The 18,599-nt window shown below is 46.1% G+C and overlaps 1 protein-coding gene across 13 annotated transcripts in view; it reads right to left on the bottom strand.

Moving 5' to 3' along the window:
* LOC308468284 (5-hydroxytryptamine receptor 2A-like) overlaps positions 1–18,599 on the bottom strand; it is a 257,733-nt gene that overhangs the window by 23,575 nt on the left and 215,559 nt on the right. For 2 of the 13 annotated variants that reach the window (XM_080990385.1, XM_080990389.1), the window contains 2 exons: positions 14,737–15,228; positions 12,595–13,250 (listed from right to left, as the gene is read on the bottom strand). In XM_080990385.1, coding sequence (XP_080846511.1) covers positions 12,595–12,982 — 388 coding nt within the window. In that variant the 5' untranslated portion in view covers positions 12,983–13,250; positions 14,737–15,228. Of the gene's footprint in view, positions 1–12,594; positions 13,251–14,736; positions 15,342–18,599 lie in introns of all 13 variants that reach the window. The other 11 variants (XM_080990381.1, XM_080990383.1, XM_080990392.1 and 8 more) reach the window with 8 other exon arrangements.

Raw genomic sequence — 18,599 nt, 5'->3', positions numbered from 1 at the left:
GAAGAGGCAACAGGGTTTAGTAAGCTGGGAGACTCTGTGGCAGAGGAAGAAGCTGAAGTAGGGTAGGAGGAAGGTCGAGAGGCAGAGATGAGTCAGGCTGGTGAAGAGACAATGGTGCCTCACCCTCCTGCTGCAACAAGCTCCCCTCCCCCCTGGTTTTCCAGAACCAGAAGAGGCATGAAAAGGGCAGAGGAGAGGTTGGCTGCACACAGCCACTGTCTCCTATTGCTTGGGGAAAGCCCTGGAAAGGAGCGGACTTAGATGGCTGTGAGGAGGTGGGGACTTTCAGTCTCAGCAACTGATTTTCAAGGAGTAAGGCTACTGGGGATGAGCTGCTCTGTTCATTGGGCCTGCTACTCAACCAAGTCTGTGGAGATCATGTTTTGCTAATAATTAGTTAACTCCAACTCTGAACTGTGTGATTACTGATTAGCACACTCCTGTGACAGCAGCCTTCCTCAACCTGCTGGCCTCTAGATGTTTGTTGGACTCTTACTCCTGTCAGTCCAAGCCAGTTTTAGTAGGGATGATGTTAGTTCAGAGGCCCCCAGTTTGGAAAAGGATGCTCTAAGATAAAGCACTTGCTTTCCTACCAGCCAATGCTTCACATCCAGCCAGCATGACCAAGGTTAAGGAATGATGATTGCTGGTGTCTAAAGCATCTGGTGGGTATCAGGCTGGGGAAGGTTGGGTTTTAAATACATGGCCAGTTTTACCACACTGATGTTTGACTTCAAGTCACTGAATAGTAAGCCATGGTTTGTTCAGTCTATAGTTTGCTTAACAAACCATGAATTGTCCCAACCCCCACGAGTTTTGCAAAGTTTGCTTTGTTTTCCAGATGCTCTTGCCTTGTGCCTTTGCATCTTTGTCAGCCACTGGGGTGGGGTGGCCTAATGGCTAAGGAAGGGCACTGTGCTCACAAGTAATACCACCCCATAGTTAAAGCCACCCAAGGTTTGTAAGCCATGATCAAGCTAGGCTTCACATTGTGGTTTGTTGGCACTAAATAAGCCACAGTTAAGCAGCTGCGGAAGGTTTGGATGATCAAACAAATCACAGATTAATAAGCCGTGGCTCAGTGTACTTTGTGAACCAGACTGTTTTCCCTCTTGATTTATTTGCGCTCTCTCTCTCTCTCTCTCTCTCTCTCTCTCACACACACACACCAAGCTTTAACTCAGTTGTGTTTGACACTCACTGAGTCATTGATTTCAATTTCAAGAGGCCTGAGGGTAAACATTATTAACACTTTTGTACTGCGTTGTAATATCATAAAACTCGTCCTTAAGGGACAGTTAATATAGTTGCATTTCCCCCCTTTAAAAAATCAATTTAAGGCGAAACAATCCCCCTTTTAACTTTTTTTTCTAATTAAGCAAAAGCAGCACCCAAAGAGGCATGATGTGGTATAGGACTACAATTCTCATCATCCCCAACGGTGGGCCATCTTGGCTAGAGCTGATGGGAGTTGCAGTCCAACAAAATCGGGGGCGGACACAGGCGTTCCTCATTCCTCAAATTACTGGATGCAGCCAAACCTGGGAAATTTCATAGAGAGCCGGTGTGGTGTAGTGGTTAGAGTGTCAAACTAAGGACTGGGAGACTAGGGTTCAAATCCCCACTCGGCCATGAAGCTACTGGGAGACCCTGGGCCAATCACTGCCCTCAGCCTAACCTACCTCCCAGGGCTGTTGTAGGGATTAATTGAAGAAGAGGAGAAGCATGTGCGCCACCTTGAGCTCCTTTGAGAAAAAGGTGAGATAGAAATGCAATAAACGAGTAATGAATAAAAAAAAATTTGCTGCCTGAGGCAATGGAAATGATGGTGTTTCCCCATTCAGTTTACTGAAACCAACTGAACTGGCAGCTGAATTGTAATTTGACACTGGTCGTGGAAGGCTTGCTTGGAGGGTACAGGACACAGAGCTCTGTCCTCCAACAGAGGGGAACAACCAAAAGTCTCAGGAGGAATGGTGGGAAGGAGTTGAATCCATCTGTGCTCCCTTCCTTACCAATCAGCCCACTCTGCCTAACTGTACAACTAACTCTGGACACAGCTCTGTGTGGATATTGGTGGAACTGAAGACGAACACTATTCCATTCCAGGTAGGAAATACATGACACACCAAGAAGTGAATCAAGGTTGAAGCAGAGCTGTAAAACCCACTTGGCTGCACCCACTTCTGTCAAATAAAAAACAAACAAACCTGGATGTCTGCACATTCCCCGTGTGTTGAAAATGGGGAACCACCTACCAGCATGCAAATCCCATCACCCCTGACTACTGGCCATGCTGGGTGGGGCTGTTGGGAGTTGGAGTCCAAGAACATCTGTGTGGAAAACAAAGGTCCTCTCACTCCTGCTTAAGTGCCTCTTTGCACCTAATATTTATCACTGCCCGCCTTAAGCTGCTTAAAATTGTAGCAGCTGAGTGTGCCAAACAGCTGAATGCTCCTCAGGGGAATGAGGATTGACTGATGGTTGGCAACCTGAGTTTGCCCTCTGTAACATGTGAAAATGGTGAAAGACTGACTTTGGCAATGATGCCCAAGATACCCCTTCCTAACAAGAGTGCTGAATCCACAACCCGCTCAAGAGATTCCCTGTTCAGTTCTTGCCAATGGTTCAGTTCCTAATACAATTGTCAAACGTGACTCCAACCATGTAAGCCAACAGTTAGCTTTTATCTGCTGGTCTCTGTACCTCACCATCTATTAATTAACATGCTTATTTAATTAGTCCTTCAGGAATTGCGTGCTACAGAAAACATTAAAGGATGTCAAATGCAAGTTGTCCATTAGTGCAAGACATTACCCCCCCCCAAAAAAAAAGAAGGAAAAAAGAAAAAGAAGAAGAGAAGGTTAACTGATAAACGTTGCGGAGGGCAGTGACTTAATTGACTTGGGCTGCTGATGTAATGGGCTCATGGCACTGACTGACACAATTTATGTTAACATATTAGAAAAGGGGAGGGAGATGCTTTTGAGAAGAACAGGGTGTCCAAGCAAATGCTTGATGCGAAAAATGCTTAATTGACTTCATTAGACTCAACAGAAGAGAACTAGACTTCCTTGTGCAAAGTGGAGCATCACTAGCAGCAAAATACGTTCTCCAGGATAATGGTTTTCAAGTGGGGAAGCAAGCCCCCCACCCCCTTGCATAAAGGAATATGTTCAGAGATGCACGCTTTTAGGTCAGGGAGGGGGAAACTATCTATCTCTCTCTCTCTCTCTCTCTCTCTCTCTCTCTCTCTCTCTCTCTGTTAAGCATTCTTGCTTATTAATAGTTTTGAAGCAAAGTAATTTTAGACCCTGGAATATGCATTACTTCATTTCTGAAGCACACAATTGGCATATCTCTCCTTTCATCCAGCCTGTCCCAACTTCTACATTCCAGGTACATCACAGCAAAAGGATCAAGAAAAAAGAAAAGAAAAACAGCTTGCCAATCCAGATTTTTGTTTTTTAAAAGAAAGGTATGTGCACTTTTGCATTTTAATCTCATACAAATCATAGCACCATCATGACTAAAGGAAGAAAACCAGGTTTGCTTCAGATGCTAAGCACATTTATTGGGGAATAAGCCCAATCCCATTGTAGAAAAGGCTAATAAGTTATTAAAGTAAGAATAACGAAACCAGCATCTGCAACCATGTATGTACCCAGCCTCAGGCTACAATCTTTTTTAAAGGAAGGGAGGGAGGATGTTGTGCCAACCAGAGCTAGTCCAAGTGAGCATTGCCATGCCCAGGCCAGCTCTGGTGCTAAGGCTGGCTAGTTTGCCACTGCCACATCATCAGCTGCTCTCTAGTTGGTCACCTGAGACCTCCCTAGCCCAAGGGATCCTGGACTTCTCTCCAAAGTCCAGCAATCAGTGCACCACTTTTGCAATTAGGATCTCAAGCCATTCACAGCTATCCTAGGAGACACATCACTTTCATATAGTCAGCGCTAGCTGTTGCTTGTGTGATTGATCACTAAGCATACTGAGCATAGTTAATGTTCTTCAAGCTTAGGTCCTGAGACATTGTTGTTGTTGGACCCCAACTTCCATAATTCCTACCCAGGTTAGCTGATGACTGGGGCTGTCAAAGTGAAGGGACAGTGGTAGCTAGGGATGGGTGAATACATAGGTTTCTGTTACTTTTTGTTTTTTCCAACTTTTCTTCTCCATATTTCTGCATCAGATTGCATTTTTTTGTTTTTAACTCATCATGAATACCCATTAGCATTTAGGGGCAAATTTCTGTCATACACATTTTTATATGCAATCTGCCTAATACAGTGGTACCTCAGGTTACAGACACTTCAGGTTACAGACGCTTCAGGTTACAGACTCCGTTAACCCAGAAATAGTACCTCAGGTTAAGAAGTTTGCTTCAGGATGAGAACGGAAATCACGCAGCGGTGGCATGGCAGGCCCCATTAGCTAAAGTGGTACCTCAGGTTAAGAACAGTTTCAGGTTAAGAACGGACCTCCAGAATGAATTAAGTTCTTAAACCGAGGTACCACTGTAAACACATTTTTCCAAAGCAATTTCCCCTAGTTATAATGCATCCTTGCATGCTATTTTTACTAACACATGTATTTATATGCCCACTTTGTTCTTGTATATGCATTTTTGTACACATTGTTTGACTGGAGAACTCAATGCAAAATTCAGAGAAGTGTGGCTTTCAAAGGATAGTTGTGTTTTGCTTTGCATTTGGAAAATGCAAATTTTCAAAGTTAGTCTTTAAATGTGAATTGAACTGAACTTTTACCTCATTCCCTAGTGGTAGAGCACCTGCTTTGCATGCAGAAGGTTCCACGCTCAATCCCTGGTTTTCCCAGATATAGCTGGAAAAGGCATGGCTCTGGAAGTCACTGCCAGTCGGTGTCAGTGAGCCTTCCTCAACATGCTGCCCTCCAGAGGTTCCTGACTACAAGTCCCATTTGGCAAGAGCCAGCAGAGGAAATGGTCAGGGATGATGTGGGGACCAGAAACATCTGAAGGATACCAAACTGGAGGCTGGCTTGGACCCTGACAGACACTGGAAGAATTTAATCTTAACAAAAGCTAAAACATGGAGTTGAAAGGAAGAGGCTGTTTTTAATATTCTTTTTCCTATTCTCTTTCAGATGGCTTTCTTGTAAAAGATGCTGCAGTCCTATAAGGTTTTAACTGCCTGTAATGTTTTTCAAATCATAGGTAGTTTTATTGAACGATCTTTGCTGGTTCAATTTACTCTTTTATTATTCCAGCCAGTTATTTGGCTTTACATTTTTTTGGGTGCAGTATGATGATTTTGTAAGATGTTTACTTTTATTTGATGTGAGTTTTGTAGATTTATTTGCACTTATATATTGTATAGAAGGCACTTTGAGAGGGATACACACACACACACACACACACACACACACACACACCAATCTCCCAAGTGGTGAGAGAGATTTCAGAGATTTCAGAGGTACCAGGCACTTACCAAGGATTTGATGATTTCCCAGGAATGAAGATTAATGGAGACTGTGGTGTCTTTAGGGCATATTATTTTATTTATACCTATCTACAAGCTAAGCTTAGGATGGAGTGTCTCATAGAACTGACATAGAACAGATCTTGTCTCCCTCATCAGGTTCCCAGGGATATCCCCAGGTCATAGCTTTTTGGGTCCAGCACAGAGAATGACAAGCCTCTATGTATCCAGATCCCAATAGCCAAAACCTACATGCACACAGACCCCTTTGGCCTATGGCTCTCCATCTTAGGACAATGTGGCATCCAGCCAGGTGAGGTGTGAAAAGGCCCACTCATTTGTCCCTATGGCAGAAGAACAACGTCTTTAAGACGCTGATGGTGGGTACTTAGCTGAATGGCTAAGACCAAAGGAACTGGTTTGACTGGTTCAGCAGGATGCCTCTTCTGGATTCTGAAGATCTGAGGTTCAGAGGTTCAGGGTCATGGGCAACTGTGAATGGTGCATACACAGCTGTCAGTTCATCCAGGCTCCAGCACAGTGTCATCTACACTGACTGGTAGTGGGCCCCAGGGTTTCAGGCTGGAGTCTCTTAGCCTTTTCTTCTCCCAAAGATATCCCACAAGGCAGTGGATGTTTAGGACCAGAGTTTTCCTTCTTCCCAGGTGGACGAGCCCCATCTGCCTCTCACTTCCCTCTACAGCACATGCAGAAACTGCTTTCTTAACTATTGGGCCCACTATAGGTATCATCCACTCAATCTGCTGGAGCCTGTCTTGCATGCAGGGGAAGTTCCTAGCTCACCAGGGTCTGAGACCCATCAGCTCCCCATACCTGGTTTACCCAGCCACTAAAAGCCATTTTCCAGGGTGTGGCCGCTGTCTCATGTTGACACCTTCTGGGACCCCCCCTTCTGGGGGGGGGACCAAAGGTGACAAACTCCCCCAGAAAGAGCATGATGTGTCCCCCACCAGAGGAACTACCCCTCTCCTAACACCCCATACACAACATGGCAGCATTTAAAATGTCACAACACAGAGAGCTGAAATGCTATGGTCATTCTCCTTCATCAGCTGCAGCATTGCTGCTTGAGGGCTTGTGCTGGAGGAGGAGGAGGAGAAGGGGGCAGTTTGGAGAAATGAGGCCACTGCAATCCCTACCCCATTCCCTTCAGCACCCTCCTGTTTCAAAGCCTAGCAGCATGACCCAAAGATTCCAGCAGGAGTCTTTCATTTTGTTTCAGCTCTGAACATTTCCTCCAGCTGTTCCCAACAGAAATACCATGGCCTTCACCTTCAAAAGCCTGCTCACAGGGTGTGAGGGGTTTCTATGTGAAATGATGTCTTCTGGTTTTTATATACTGATTTGATAGAGAGAGAAAAGTGCCGGAGGCGGGGGTGGTGGTGGTGAGGACATGTGGGGAAACGGTGAAGAAAATATGTGTGCAGGGGGGCATTTGATAAAATGAAAAGCAGCTTTTGAAAGGTGAGATTCATCTCTGAAAGACAAGCTGCTTCCTAGGAAAAGTTTCAGGGGCCAAAATCCTTGTAATGTGCAACTGTTGGACAAGGGTTCACCCTGACTGCTAAAGCTCTGTGGCAGAGCATCCATTTTGCAAGCAGAAGGTCCCAAGTTCAGTCTCTGGAACCTGGGGAAACTTTTTCACCCTGATGGCCATGTTCCCTTCTCAGCAACCATCAGAGGCTGCAGGCCAGTGGTGAGCAGGGCCAGAGGCCAAAGTGGCTGGATGAATGAATGCAAATTTTACACTTCTACAATAGGCTAGCTTCTGCACAGACATCTTTCTATCCTCTGCCCAGGGGAGCAAGAGGCATGATCAAAGCTCTAAGACACATCCCAGTCAGGCAAAACCACTCAAGGAAGGTGCAAGGCTGGACAGAGTGTATGCAGCCTGCAGAGAGATCTAGGGGCCAGATAGAGAGACTTGAAAGAGCCACACTCACGAGTCTTTTGCACCCCAGTATTTATCCAGGTTCATAATCGTTCTCCAGGGCTTCAAAGCAGAGAAAAGCCTTTTTAATCACCTGTGACTTGAGACCCTTTTAGCTAGAGAAGCAATTCAGAGACGCAATTTCCAATGTTCATTCTTCCACACAAACGGAGACGCGCCAGCAGCCAGCCACACAAGCCCAGGTGCATGAATACTTCAAGGCACAATGGGCATTAAGGGGCCTCTTAATGCTTCCGTCGGAATTAAGAGGCTGCTATTCAAAGTGGGAGGTCGGGTGGCAATTTCCTTTAGAGCAGATGTTGGACCAAATGCATTTTGGTTCAGAGAGAGACTGATTTACAGGTATCAAAGGGCTTGCTTAGGATTTATTACTGCTGCTGTTGTTTTACAGGTCTCCACTTCTAATGGGTTTGTCCCTGGCCACCATACTGGACTGGGAAAGTTTATCCACCATAGTTCCTGTGCTGGTTCCTTCAAGACTGGATTACTGCAGTACCCTCTATGTGGGGCTTCCCTCATAGCTGCAGTTAGTGCAGAAAGCTGCAGCACGATAACTGACAGGAGGAAGGCCCTGTTAATACCTGTGCTCAGATATCTGCATATGCAGCCGTTAACAACTTGGGACATTCCAAAGGTTCCAAAAGTTATTTTTTCTTTTAAGGGTGAATTATAGTTTTGCGCCGGGACGTGGGTGGCGCTGTGGGTAAAACCTCAGTGCCTAGGACTTGCTGATCGCATGGTCAGCGGTTCAAATCCCCATGGTGGGGTGAGCTCCCGTCGTTCGGTCCCAGCTCCTGCCCACCTAGCAGTTCGAAAGCACGCTTAAGTGCAAGTAGATAAATAGGTACCGCTTTATAGCAGGAAGGTAAACGGCGTTTCCGTGTGCTGTGCTGGAGCTGGTTCGCCAGAGCAGCTTCGTCACGCTGGCCACGTGACCTGGAAGTGTCTCCGGACAGCGCTGGCCCCCGGCCTCTTAAGTGAGATGGGCGCACAACCCTAGAGTTGGACATGACTGGCCCATACGGGCAGGGGTACCTTTACCTTTACCTTTATAGTTTTGCCCTGGATAAAGATTGGGGGGGCACATCTGTGTAATTTTCTGTATGTGGTTCATGCTTTGGAGCTGTGGGTTTTATAGTCCTCATGTGGGCAGGAGCGTTGGTCTTCCTTCTTGGGGTGGCATTCTTAGGAACAATAGGGATCATAAAGCAGTATCCAGGCTCCTTAAGCCTGCTGTGCTCTCCCTAGGGAGAAGCGTGGGTTGTTCCAGCAGCTGCTGGGATCCTAAGAGCCACAGTAGGCAAGTACATCTCCCACCCCTTGCAAAGCGGTAGCCTGGGGTTTTTGGGGTGGGGGGTGGAGGACTTATTTCATTGGAACAGTAAATGTCCAGACCATGTCAAAAGCTGACTTTTTAAACATCACCACCTCCCCACATTTCAAAGCACAGCACCAGGGTGCATTGGTGGGTGTGTTGGGTGGGGTGTAGTGCTTATAGAAATGCATGCTCAGTGTTCTGCAGGGTGAGTGGGAACCAAGTTTGTGTGGTGCTTTGGATGCTGGCCAAAAGGGGTTGGGAGGCTGCATTCCACCAAGAGCTTGGCAATGTGCAGATAAGAGTGAGATCGCTCCATGTGGCACCCTGCCAAATGAGGTTAGCTAAGGAGGGAAAGAATTTCATGATGAGTCCTGGAGTGCGAGAGTTCATGGCCAGAGCAGAACAGGCTCATTAACTGGACTGCACTGGTGTTGTGACCCATGGTCCAGGAACTTTGCACTGCACAGCAGGGAGATTCAGATGAGGTTCAGCTATTTCCTCAGAGAGATGACCACCATAATTGTACTCAAACCCTGGAGAACACAGCCCTACCACCATGCTCTGGCTCAGAAGATGTGTCAATCTTAGTAAAGAAGGCAAAAGCAATAAATCAAGGCCAGGGCCAGCCAACTCTTCCATCCAGCCTACCCAAGGCTTTGGTTGGCTACAATAGCCTGAGCAGGGCTCCTTGGAGCTGTCCAAGGTCCTGGGCACTTTCTCTGGGAGCTGTCCAAGTTGCATGCTCTCTCTGACTCAATATTGCCTGCCTTCCCTAGGAACCTCTAGGTTGATCCTAGGTTGACCCTAGGTTGTAGAGAGCTCCTAAACACAATGCCCTCAGTAGGAGGTCCTCCTCAGTGAGCCCATCTCCTCCCTGCTGGCACCCCATGGCCTGTTTCCTGAGATGAATCTGCAGAATTGGGCAGAAGGAGAGTGCAAAATAAGTGAAGGCTGCTGCTCTCTCCTCACCCATGTTCCTGCTTGCTTGCTTAGAAGAGGGCACGTGAACAGGCAGTGATGGCACAGCAAGGAGGCTTGGGGGGGTTGACGGTGGTCTCCTTGGACGACACTGTGGGCTTTGGCAAGTGCTCAGGGATGCCTAGCTTGAATAGAACCCTCATCATCCTTTGTGAATGATGAGGGTTTTTTAATTGAAGTCTTCATAATACAATAAAATAGTTGCTACAAAAAATGCAAGTAGGATACAGAGTCCTCTCTTAAAAATAATTCTTAGCCCTCCCCACCTACAGAAGATAGTAACTCCTCCCAGCTCTCACTTGGAGACCGACATTTCCATATCTCTTACCCAGGGTCCTTCATCAACCTTTTACCATCCCCATGAATATATACTCTGGACCTTAATAAAGCCCACAGACATGGACTTCAGAGAAAGAAAACAAACAAACAAACAAAAAAGAATGAAAGGGACAATGAGAGAAGAGAAGAGAAAGAAAGAAAATAAAAAGACAAAAGAAACATTAGAGAAAGCTACCAAAAAGTCCTTCCAATTTTCCATTTGCTAGTTATATTAAACAAAAAAGGATTATGTAAGACATTCAGTCCATGCTAACACCCATCTTCTCCACTTTCTATTAAGCAATATTTCTTTTAAGTCAAGGTGTTTTAGAATCATTCATTTCTTTTTCCCATTAAAAGTCCAAGACGGGTTCCCAAATTGTTGTTATTATTGGTAAATGTCAACCATATTTCCCCTTTAATATTAACTTTACCTCCATTAATTCCCACCACTGTAACTCCACACTGAATGATAGTAAATTCTTCCCTCCATGTCCATTTTAAAATCTCTCCACTGTGATCACATACTGGGATAATATTCCATAATTATTTTCTTATTATAGATCCTTTAGTTCATGTCCAGTTCTGTATATTCACATTCCATTTCCTGTTGTATTTCCATGCCTATCTTGATGCCAACCCTGTGACCAGGGCCAACTGAACTACCCGAAGGCATCAACACACAGATACAAAGCTTCCTTATATTTAACCAAACCCTTGGCCCATCTCCTCCAGCAATGTCCACTCTACTTGAGAACCTGTAGAGCTGTGCCCAGAAAAGGCGAGGAACTTTCTATGGTTCTGCTGTTGAAGAGCCTTTATGCTGGGAGTGCTGGGTGGGAATTGAATCAGGGGCCAGACACACATAAAGCAGTGTATTCTGCCAGGAAGCTATTGCCGGCCCCCCTGAGGGACAGCACACCTTCCAGGATTCTAAGACCACAGCAGTGACATCAACAGTCTGCTGTAATTCTGAGGAATGCTAGAGGGCAGCACCAATCAGCAGAAATGCTAAAGAAAGCAAAGTGTGATTTATAGCAGAAATACTCCCCCTACCCACAAATCCTGACATAACTCAGTTAAATATATATATATATTCCACCTCTCAAGACATTCTATGTCTCTAGGGACATTCAAACCACTCTCCTCCCCACCCTGTTTCCTTGTGCACTTTCCATTTGGTTCATAGCAAAATGTCAAGGCCCTCCTATTGGAAGCTGCTCCTTTAAGGCAAAGGGGGTACTGCCCCACCCATCTTAGCCTGCCCCATCTGCCTCCTTACTTACAGCTGGTCAGTGGGTGGCTCTTGCCTGTCATTTTGCTCTGGCTTCACTTGCAGTTGGTCTCATTGTCTTCTACCCTCCTAGCCCCAATAGTCGCCAGCCAATAGTCAGCCTCAGAGGTATTGGGCCAGGATGCTACCCAAGAGGTGTGGGCTGAGTTGACACATGCAGAGGAAAGGGGCATGCAGAGGAAAGTCCTGGGGTGGCAGAGTGCACTTCAGACTCTAGCCCTGATGGCCATTTTACCCAGCTGCCAGAGGCATTATACTTAGAATCACAAGAGGGGAGAGTGCTGTTGCACTCAAGTCATGCTCATGGGCTTCTGGTTGGCCACTGTGAGTGCACCTCCAGGGGTGAAGTCAAACTATTGTGTCAGCAGCACCAAAGTTACCTCCCCAGGGTGCAAGCCTGGACAGTGTGTGTGAAGATCCTGGGCTGCCCAGACGACAAGACCCCTCTCTCGCTCTCGCTGAGGTGGTCCAAAGAAAAGCAGAGCAATACATTTGGCACCAGCTTGGCTGCAGGAGTTCCCAGAAGGAGGCGTACAAGGTGCCATCCAACCATCTTATGGACTCCACTCTGGATTTGTGTAGGGTTTACTCCTGAGCCCTTTAATCTCCTGAAGATATCCCACAAGCCAGTGGAAATTTAGGATCAGAGTTCTCCTTCTCCTAGATGAGGTACCTTTCCAGGTTGATGAGCCCCATCTGCCCCTCACTTCCCTCTACAGTACATGCAGAAACCGCTTTCTTGATTGTTGGACCCATTAGTGGTCTCATCCACTCAATCTTCCAGAGCCTGTCTTGGCATGCAAGGGAATTCCTTAACTCACAGAGGGTTTGAGACCCATTGGCTCCCCTCAACTGGTTTAGCCAGCAGTCAAAGCCCTTCCTGGGGTGTAGCTGCTGTCACATGCTCATAGCTTCTGGGAGCCCCAGGTGAGAGCAGGGTGGGACAAAAGGTGGACAAACTAGCCCAGAAGGAGCACAATGTGTCCCCCAGCAAAGGCACTACCCCTCCCCTAACACCTCACACACCCAAATTGGCTACTCCTGCTCTAATTTATTAGGCTCAATGTGCTTCAGTTAAGAACTTCGTCAGGGCTTCTGTGAAGGAGGAATAACCATCGCTGCCTGCACAGAGCAGGTCTTTACCTGCAGAAATCAGAGGAGTCAGAAAAGGCTTTAAAAACCCACCTGCTGTCCAGTTAAGGGCTATGTCCTCCCACTCCATCTGGCTTCAACTTGAACAAAGGCAGTGACTTACCGTAAAGAATGGTGATGAGGGAAACTGGCATGACAAGGATGCCCACCAACATGTCCGCCACTGCCAAGGACATCAGGAAGTAGTTGGTGGCATTTTGGAGCTTCTTCTCCAAGGAGACTGCCATGATGACCAGAATGTTCCCTCCAATAGTCAGTAGGATAATGATCAGGATGAGGAGGGCAGGCCAGTTCTTGTCCCCGATGGACTTCCGAGGGGCTGCTGCCCCCTCAGAGACATTCAGAGGATCGGACGTTGGTGAAGTCTGATTCAGAGTCAAATTGTGGCTCAGTGGCCCGGACATCAGGCCACTGTGTGGGCTAAAGTCTAGTGGGACTGACACTGTTGTAAGGCCAACAAGAACCCCAGCCCCATTAGTGGCACTCATCATTCATGCCAGTAATTGCCCCCTCTCCTTAAGAGCCCCTCAGTGTTAATCCCTTTTTCATTGGAAATAAGGTCCAAGGCAATAACTGGATCTCATGGCACCAGGGCCTCCAAGGTACTTGGCCTTCCATAGTGGATGAAAGCTTGTAGAAGCCACAGCGGAGTTCTTCCGGGATACCGTGAAGGCAGGACTCCGTGGCTTGAGAGGACCAATGGGCAAGAGGCAACGGGATCTTTGAAAGAACATCCAACTCATACTCAAGGTCAGCATTCTGCAAAGGAAAGACAGAGGCACCCTCATTTTTGCAGCAATCAGAGCAGAGCCAGGGCTGGATCACACATGAGCATTCCATCCTACCAAGCCGGATGCAGCCCGCAAGCCACATCTCCCAGCTGATACTCAACGATCCCACCTCCTCCTTTTTGCAGTCCTAGGAAGGCAGTGATCAAAAGGTCTATCATGCTTCTGATGGGTCTCCATCCTTGGCTGAGGAGCTATGTTCAGCACACAACTTCTGCAGGTTAGCCGAGGAGCCATGCGTAATTTGAAGAGGACCTCTCTGGTTTTACTCATGTCAAGAGCTCTATCTGGCCCAGGAAACCTTCCACCAAAATGAACCTACTGGTCTTCCAAGACCTTCTGCTGTTTCTACAGCAGCAGACTGAACATGCCTGCCACTCCTCTGGAATTCTACCTATGGCAGGCAGATCTCCCAAGCCAATTTTGAAAAGGAAGGCCAAAAATAGGCCACTGCCCTAAATGGAACTGTTCAGGGCCATTAAACACATCTTGGCATGAAGCAGCAGAACTATAAATAAAAGCAGGGGGTCCAGACACATGCTGTCCTGGGGACTGAATTTTGGCTAATATACTTCAACTGTAAGTCTAATTTGAGAGAGCTGTGTTGGAAGTCATGCAAAATAAGCAAACCAAGAAAAGAAAGAAAAACTAGACTTTGGGTGTATTGCATGTTATTTCCTTAAAAGACACAACAACCATTACCCCCCTAAACTAAAAGGTTTCCCCCCTCTAAAGATGGGTCAGAGGGACACATGATTGGATTATATGCTATATAAATTATACATGGTATGGTGAAAGAGGGTATGGGGGGGGGGGGAATCTTCATCTGTCATATGGCTCATCTAGCCCAGCAGCATGTTTTCAGAGTGGCCAACCAGATGCCTCAGGAAAGGCCCCAGACAGGACCAGAGCACTAGAGCGTTCTCCTTTCCTGTGGTTTCCAGCAACTGGTATTCAGAAGCATTACTGCCTCCAGCTGTGGACATTGTAGCCAGAGAGACTTTAGTTGCAGACACAGGTGACACAATTTTAGCCATGGTTTAATTCATCCTGCTTTTGGCCATCGCTGTGTTCAAAAGGAAGAGTTCAGCTGTAGTGCTGTGTTTAAAAAAGAGCTCAGCCCTTCCAGAGATGGGCAAGGAAGTTGCTTTCAAAGCACTTGCTGCAACCTGTGTATGTGTAACTGGCCCAGGTAGCCCACAATGCTACACAAAAGATGCCCATTCAGTTCTCTCCCAATCCATCACCTTCTCTATGTCGTTTCACTTGTCCGCAGTCAGAAGCAAACACATAATTACAGCCAGAGGGGTGGCCTGGCTGCAGAAAGCCAGAGCCCTAATCAATGGCAGCATCTGAGCAGCAACTATAAACAATTAACCCCACCCCCCTATTTCCAGGTATGCAGTGGAAGGAAAGAATAATAATTCTTCCCAAACCTGGCACAGCCAGACACTTACTAAGAAGGAGGAAGCCAGGTAGAGAAGTCATTATTAGCTCCAGCTGAAAGTTGCAGGACAATGCCGTCAGAGCAGAAGGGGGTCTATTGAAGTAGTAAAAACTCCAAGGGAACTGAAATACATTGATGAGGGTTTATTAAGGCTCAATTACAGAGCTGCTGTTCAGACCTGCCAGATATATTCTTGTGAGGGCTGTGAAAGTGAAACAGCCACGTTTACTGGAGAAAGAGAGTAAAAAGACGGGAGGGGGAGCAGATAAATGAAAGAGCTTTTTGAAGACAAAACAGGAATGGAAACATTTCCCATTAACGGGGGGGAGGGGGAGAGAGAGAAACCCACACAGCAGTGTTTCCCCTGTTCAAAATCCAGCACGCCAAATAGCTTTCAGAGCATTTTATGTGGGTGACAGCTCGCTCTCTTCACATACCAGGTACCAGGATGCTGAATGTTCGTGATCTCCCACACAGTTTGTTCCTGTTGCCTTCTGTATTGCTTGCAGTCCATGTGAAAGATGGAACGAGAATTAAGACTCAAGGTGGTGATTGCTGAGGGGTTTTTTTCTTTGTAAAAACAACAACAAAGCACTTCCCATCACCTATTCTGCACTAAGAAAATTCACAAAGAGTGCATTTTAAGAAATATAGAAAATGCATATATTCCGCACGTGTCGACTAAGTTCACATGCATAGTGCACAATCTACATTCGAACCTTATGAAATTCATCTTTCTGAACAGCAATTCTTCACCTTGTGGTATATTATTTATTATTTATTCATTCATTGTGTTTATATTCCAGCATTTTTTCCCTCCAAGGAGCTCAAGGTAGTGCATGTGGTTCTCCCGCTTCTCATTTAATCCCCACAACAACCCCGTGAGGTAGGTTAGGCAGAGAGGTCACCTAGTGAGCTTCATGACTGTGTGGGGATTCAAACCCTGGTTTCCCAGGTCCTAGTCGGACACTCACCACTACACCACACTGAACAAAATTGTACATTGCTATCTGCCACACCAATCTCTGAGTAGTGTGAGATTCCAAGGGTCCATGCACCTATAAGGGGTTCATGTTTCCTTTGGAAATGAGGCACAGCAGAGATTGTGTCTTTATTATATATGATTTACCGATACATGTATAAACAACCAGAGCCTATGATGGCAGAGTTCACAACATTCACACCCCAAGAGGGTCTTGCTTCTCACATAGACACAGCAGCCAATGTATGCAAAACCACACTAGCCTCGGCTCGGCCTCCCTTCAGCTTGCTGTGTTTTACAGACAGCAACTATTTTCTCTAGCTCACATTATCCCACAACTGCTATCCCAAATGCAACTCTGCTTGCAACTCACAACTCATAACAATATTTTTTGTACTAGGGGCCATCACCCCTGCTTGCGCTGCTCATCAATCATGTTTATCCCTTTGCCCTTCTCCCACACCTAACCAAACACCCTCCCTTTATCCCTCACTCCCCACCCACTCACAAGAGGAAGCCAGCAGTAAATCACACCTTGTAAGTTGGAGTTAACTCTTTATTAGCAAAACCACAATCAGCACAGGAGGGTTGCGTCTAATGAGCACAGCAATCATCACCAAGAGGTCTTGTCCCCATGAAGCAGTTGCTAAAGGTCCCTTCCATCTCACAGCTGTCTAAGTCCTCTCCTCTCCAGCGCCTTTTTCAAGCAATCAGAGATCAAGCCTGCATGCCGCCAACCTCTCCTCTGCCCTTTTCATGCCTCTTCTGGTTTTGGGAGACAAGTGGGGAGGGGATCTTTTTGCAGCAGGAGGGGGAGATACCCATGACTCTGTACCAGCCTGACTCATCCCTGCCTTTGGACCTCCTGCTCTCCTGCTTCAGCTTCTGCCCCTGATTCTGGACTTCACTCTGCCACAGACTCTCCCTGCTCACCAAACCCTGTTACCTCTTTGGCTTCTAACACCTCCTCCTCCCAGTCTTCTCCCTCTTCTCCTGTTGACCACTTACCAACACCCCACTACAAATCCCTTGGTTCTGAGCCTTCTTCCCTTGGGGGTTTCTCAACTGGTGCCTCTCACAATTCCTCTGCATCCAACCAGTCCATTGCACCCAGTCACTCACTCACTTACCTGTCTCGCAAAACTCCTCTCCTTCCTCAACCCCCTTGTCTATCACCCCAACCACCCCATTTTGAAAGAGGGTGAAGCACTTCTAAGAGCAGTTTGCTAAACAGCTGTGGGAAGGGCCTCCCCCTTGCATTAAACTTCGCTGCAGGTGTGCTTAATGGAAAGGGGAAGGTGCTTCACAGTGCTTCCCCTTCCCTTCATTAAACAATTTGCTTGGGCCATTTGGCTATTGCTCATGCTATAGTTGGCATGGCTGTCTATTGGGGGCCACACAAACTGCAGAGCATGATGACACCTTTTTATGCATATAGGAAGATAGGCTGAGCACTGCCTGGATCAGACTTCCCAACCCACTCCCTAAACTCAGGACTTTCAATCTTTGCTATCATGTCAGCCTTGAAGCCCCCTTTGTCATTGCAAGAGACAGATATCAGGGTACGGCCATGGGGAAGCTAACTTCCCAGACTTTAATTGGTACTTCTCACAGGTCAATATGCTCCAAAAAAACCACCCTCGGTACAATAGTGGAAGAGAAGTTTTAATGCCAGGGTATCAAATGCCAGCATCTCACTTGACCTTCAGTACAATGCCCTGTACTTAACTCAGTAGAACAGGCTGAACTCAGTAAATTAAAGGAACAAATATTAACGTCTCTTGTAATAAAAGCATGAATTATGCATACATTGCCTCTGCTAGCTGTGAATTCTTAGCTTCTGTTTCATCCTCCCTGGACCGTAAGCCTCCCCTTCCTTTCACTAATATCCAGCCTAATGACTTTTCAATTCATTTTGGGTTTAATATGTGGCAGAACTCTGGCAATTAGTTCAGAGCAAGCAGGGCCCCTGCAACAAAATGTTGTGATGTATCCCTGGTGTGTAGGTGTTACTGAGGTTGCGGCTGAGAGTGAATCACAAAAGATAGCATCAGAGATGGGAGTTGCTGCTCTAACTTGGGTCTTCCCTTCTTTGCAAAACCTTATTTAAGTATTCTTGATTTTTGAACATTTAAAAGTGCAGCCAGGCTGCAGGCAGGTCAGTGTTGCCAATACTGAGGCAGATGCACCAGTGGTCTAAGTCAGCTCTCCTGTGCCCTGAGAAAGTGGGGGGTCTACAAGTCCCTCCCTCGTACCCGCCATGCCATGCCCATAATACCTTTCTTTCATTCCACGCACACAAACTCCTCCAATATGCCATGATAGCTAAAAGGACCTGGCAGATGAAGGTGATTGACTACATGGAATTGGCAGAAATGACTGGCAGAATCCGAGACCAGGGAGAAGAGTCGGTGAAAGAAGACTGGAAGAAATTTAAAGACTATTTACAGAAATATTGTAAAATTAATGAATCTTAGAAGGATGTTGGATAGAAACTAAGTGGTTTCCAGCTGTAATGCTTTAAGAGATATGAAAAACGGTTTATAAATGGGTAAAAGCTTAATGGTAAGGATTTGCTGAACTAACAAACTGAACTGGAATACAAAAAAGGGAGGTACGAGGAGGTCCGGGGAAATAAGTGTAAGGAAGATATGCTATGGAAAATTAATGTGTTTTTAACTGTTTTTATTTTGTATGTTTCTTTTTATTTTTCATTTCTTTGTTATACCTTAATAAGGGTTTTTTTTATTCTTCTTGCTGTTTTTTGTATTTTCTTGTATTTTTGTTTTTTGTTTTTGTGTAATTCTTGTATTCTTTGAAATTTTAATAAATATCTTTTTTTTCAAAAAAAAGGACCCTCCATGTTCAGTCAGAGTATACCTCTAAGTACA

This window comes from Podarcis pityusensis (genome assembly GCF_964106645.2).
Source record: "Podarcis pityusensis genome assembly, chromosome: Z".
Classification (NCBI taxonomy): Eukaryota; Metazoa; Chordata; class Lepidosauria; order Squamata; family Lacertidae; genus Podarcis; species Podarcis pityusensis.
Note: the sequence above shows the minus strand (reverse complement) of the source record. Positions and strands in the feature narration are given on the sequence as shown.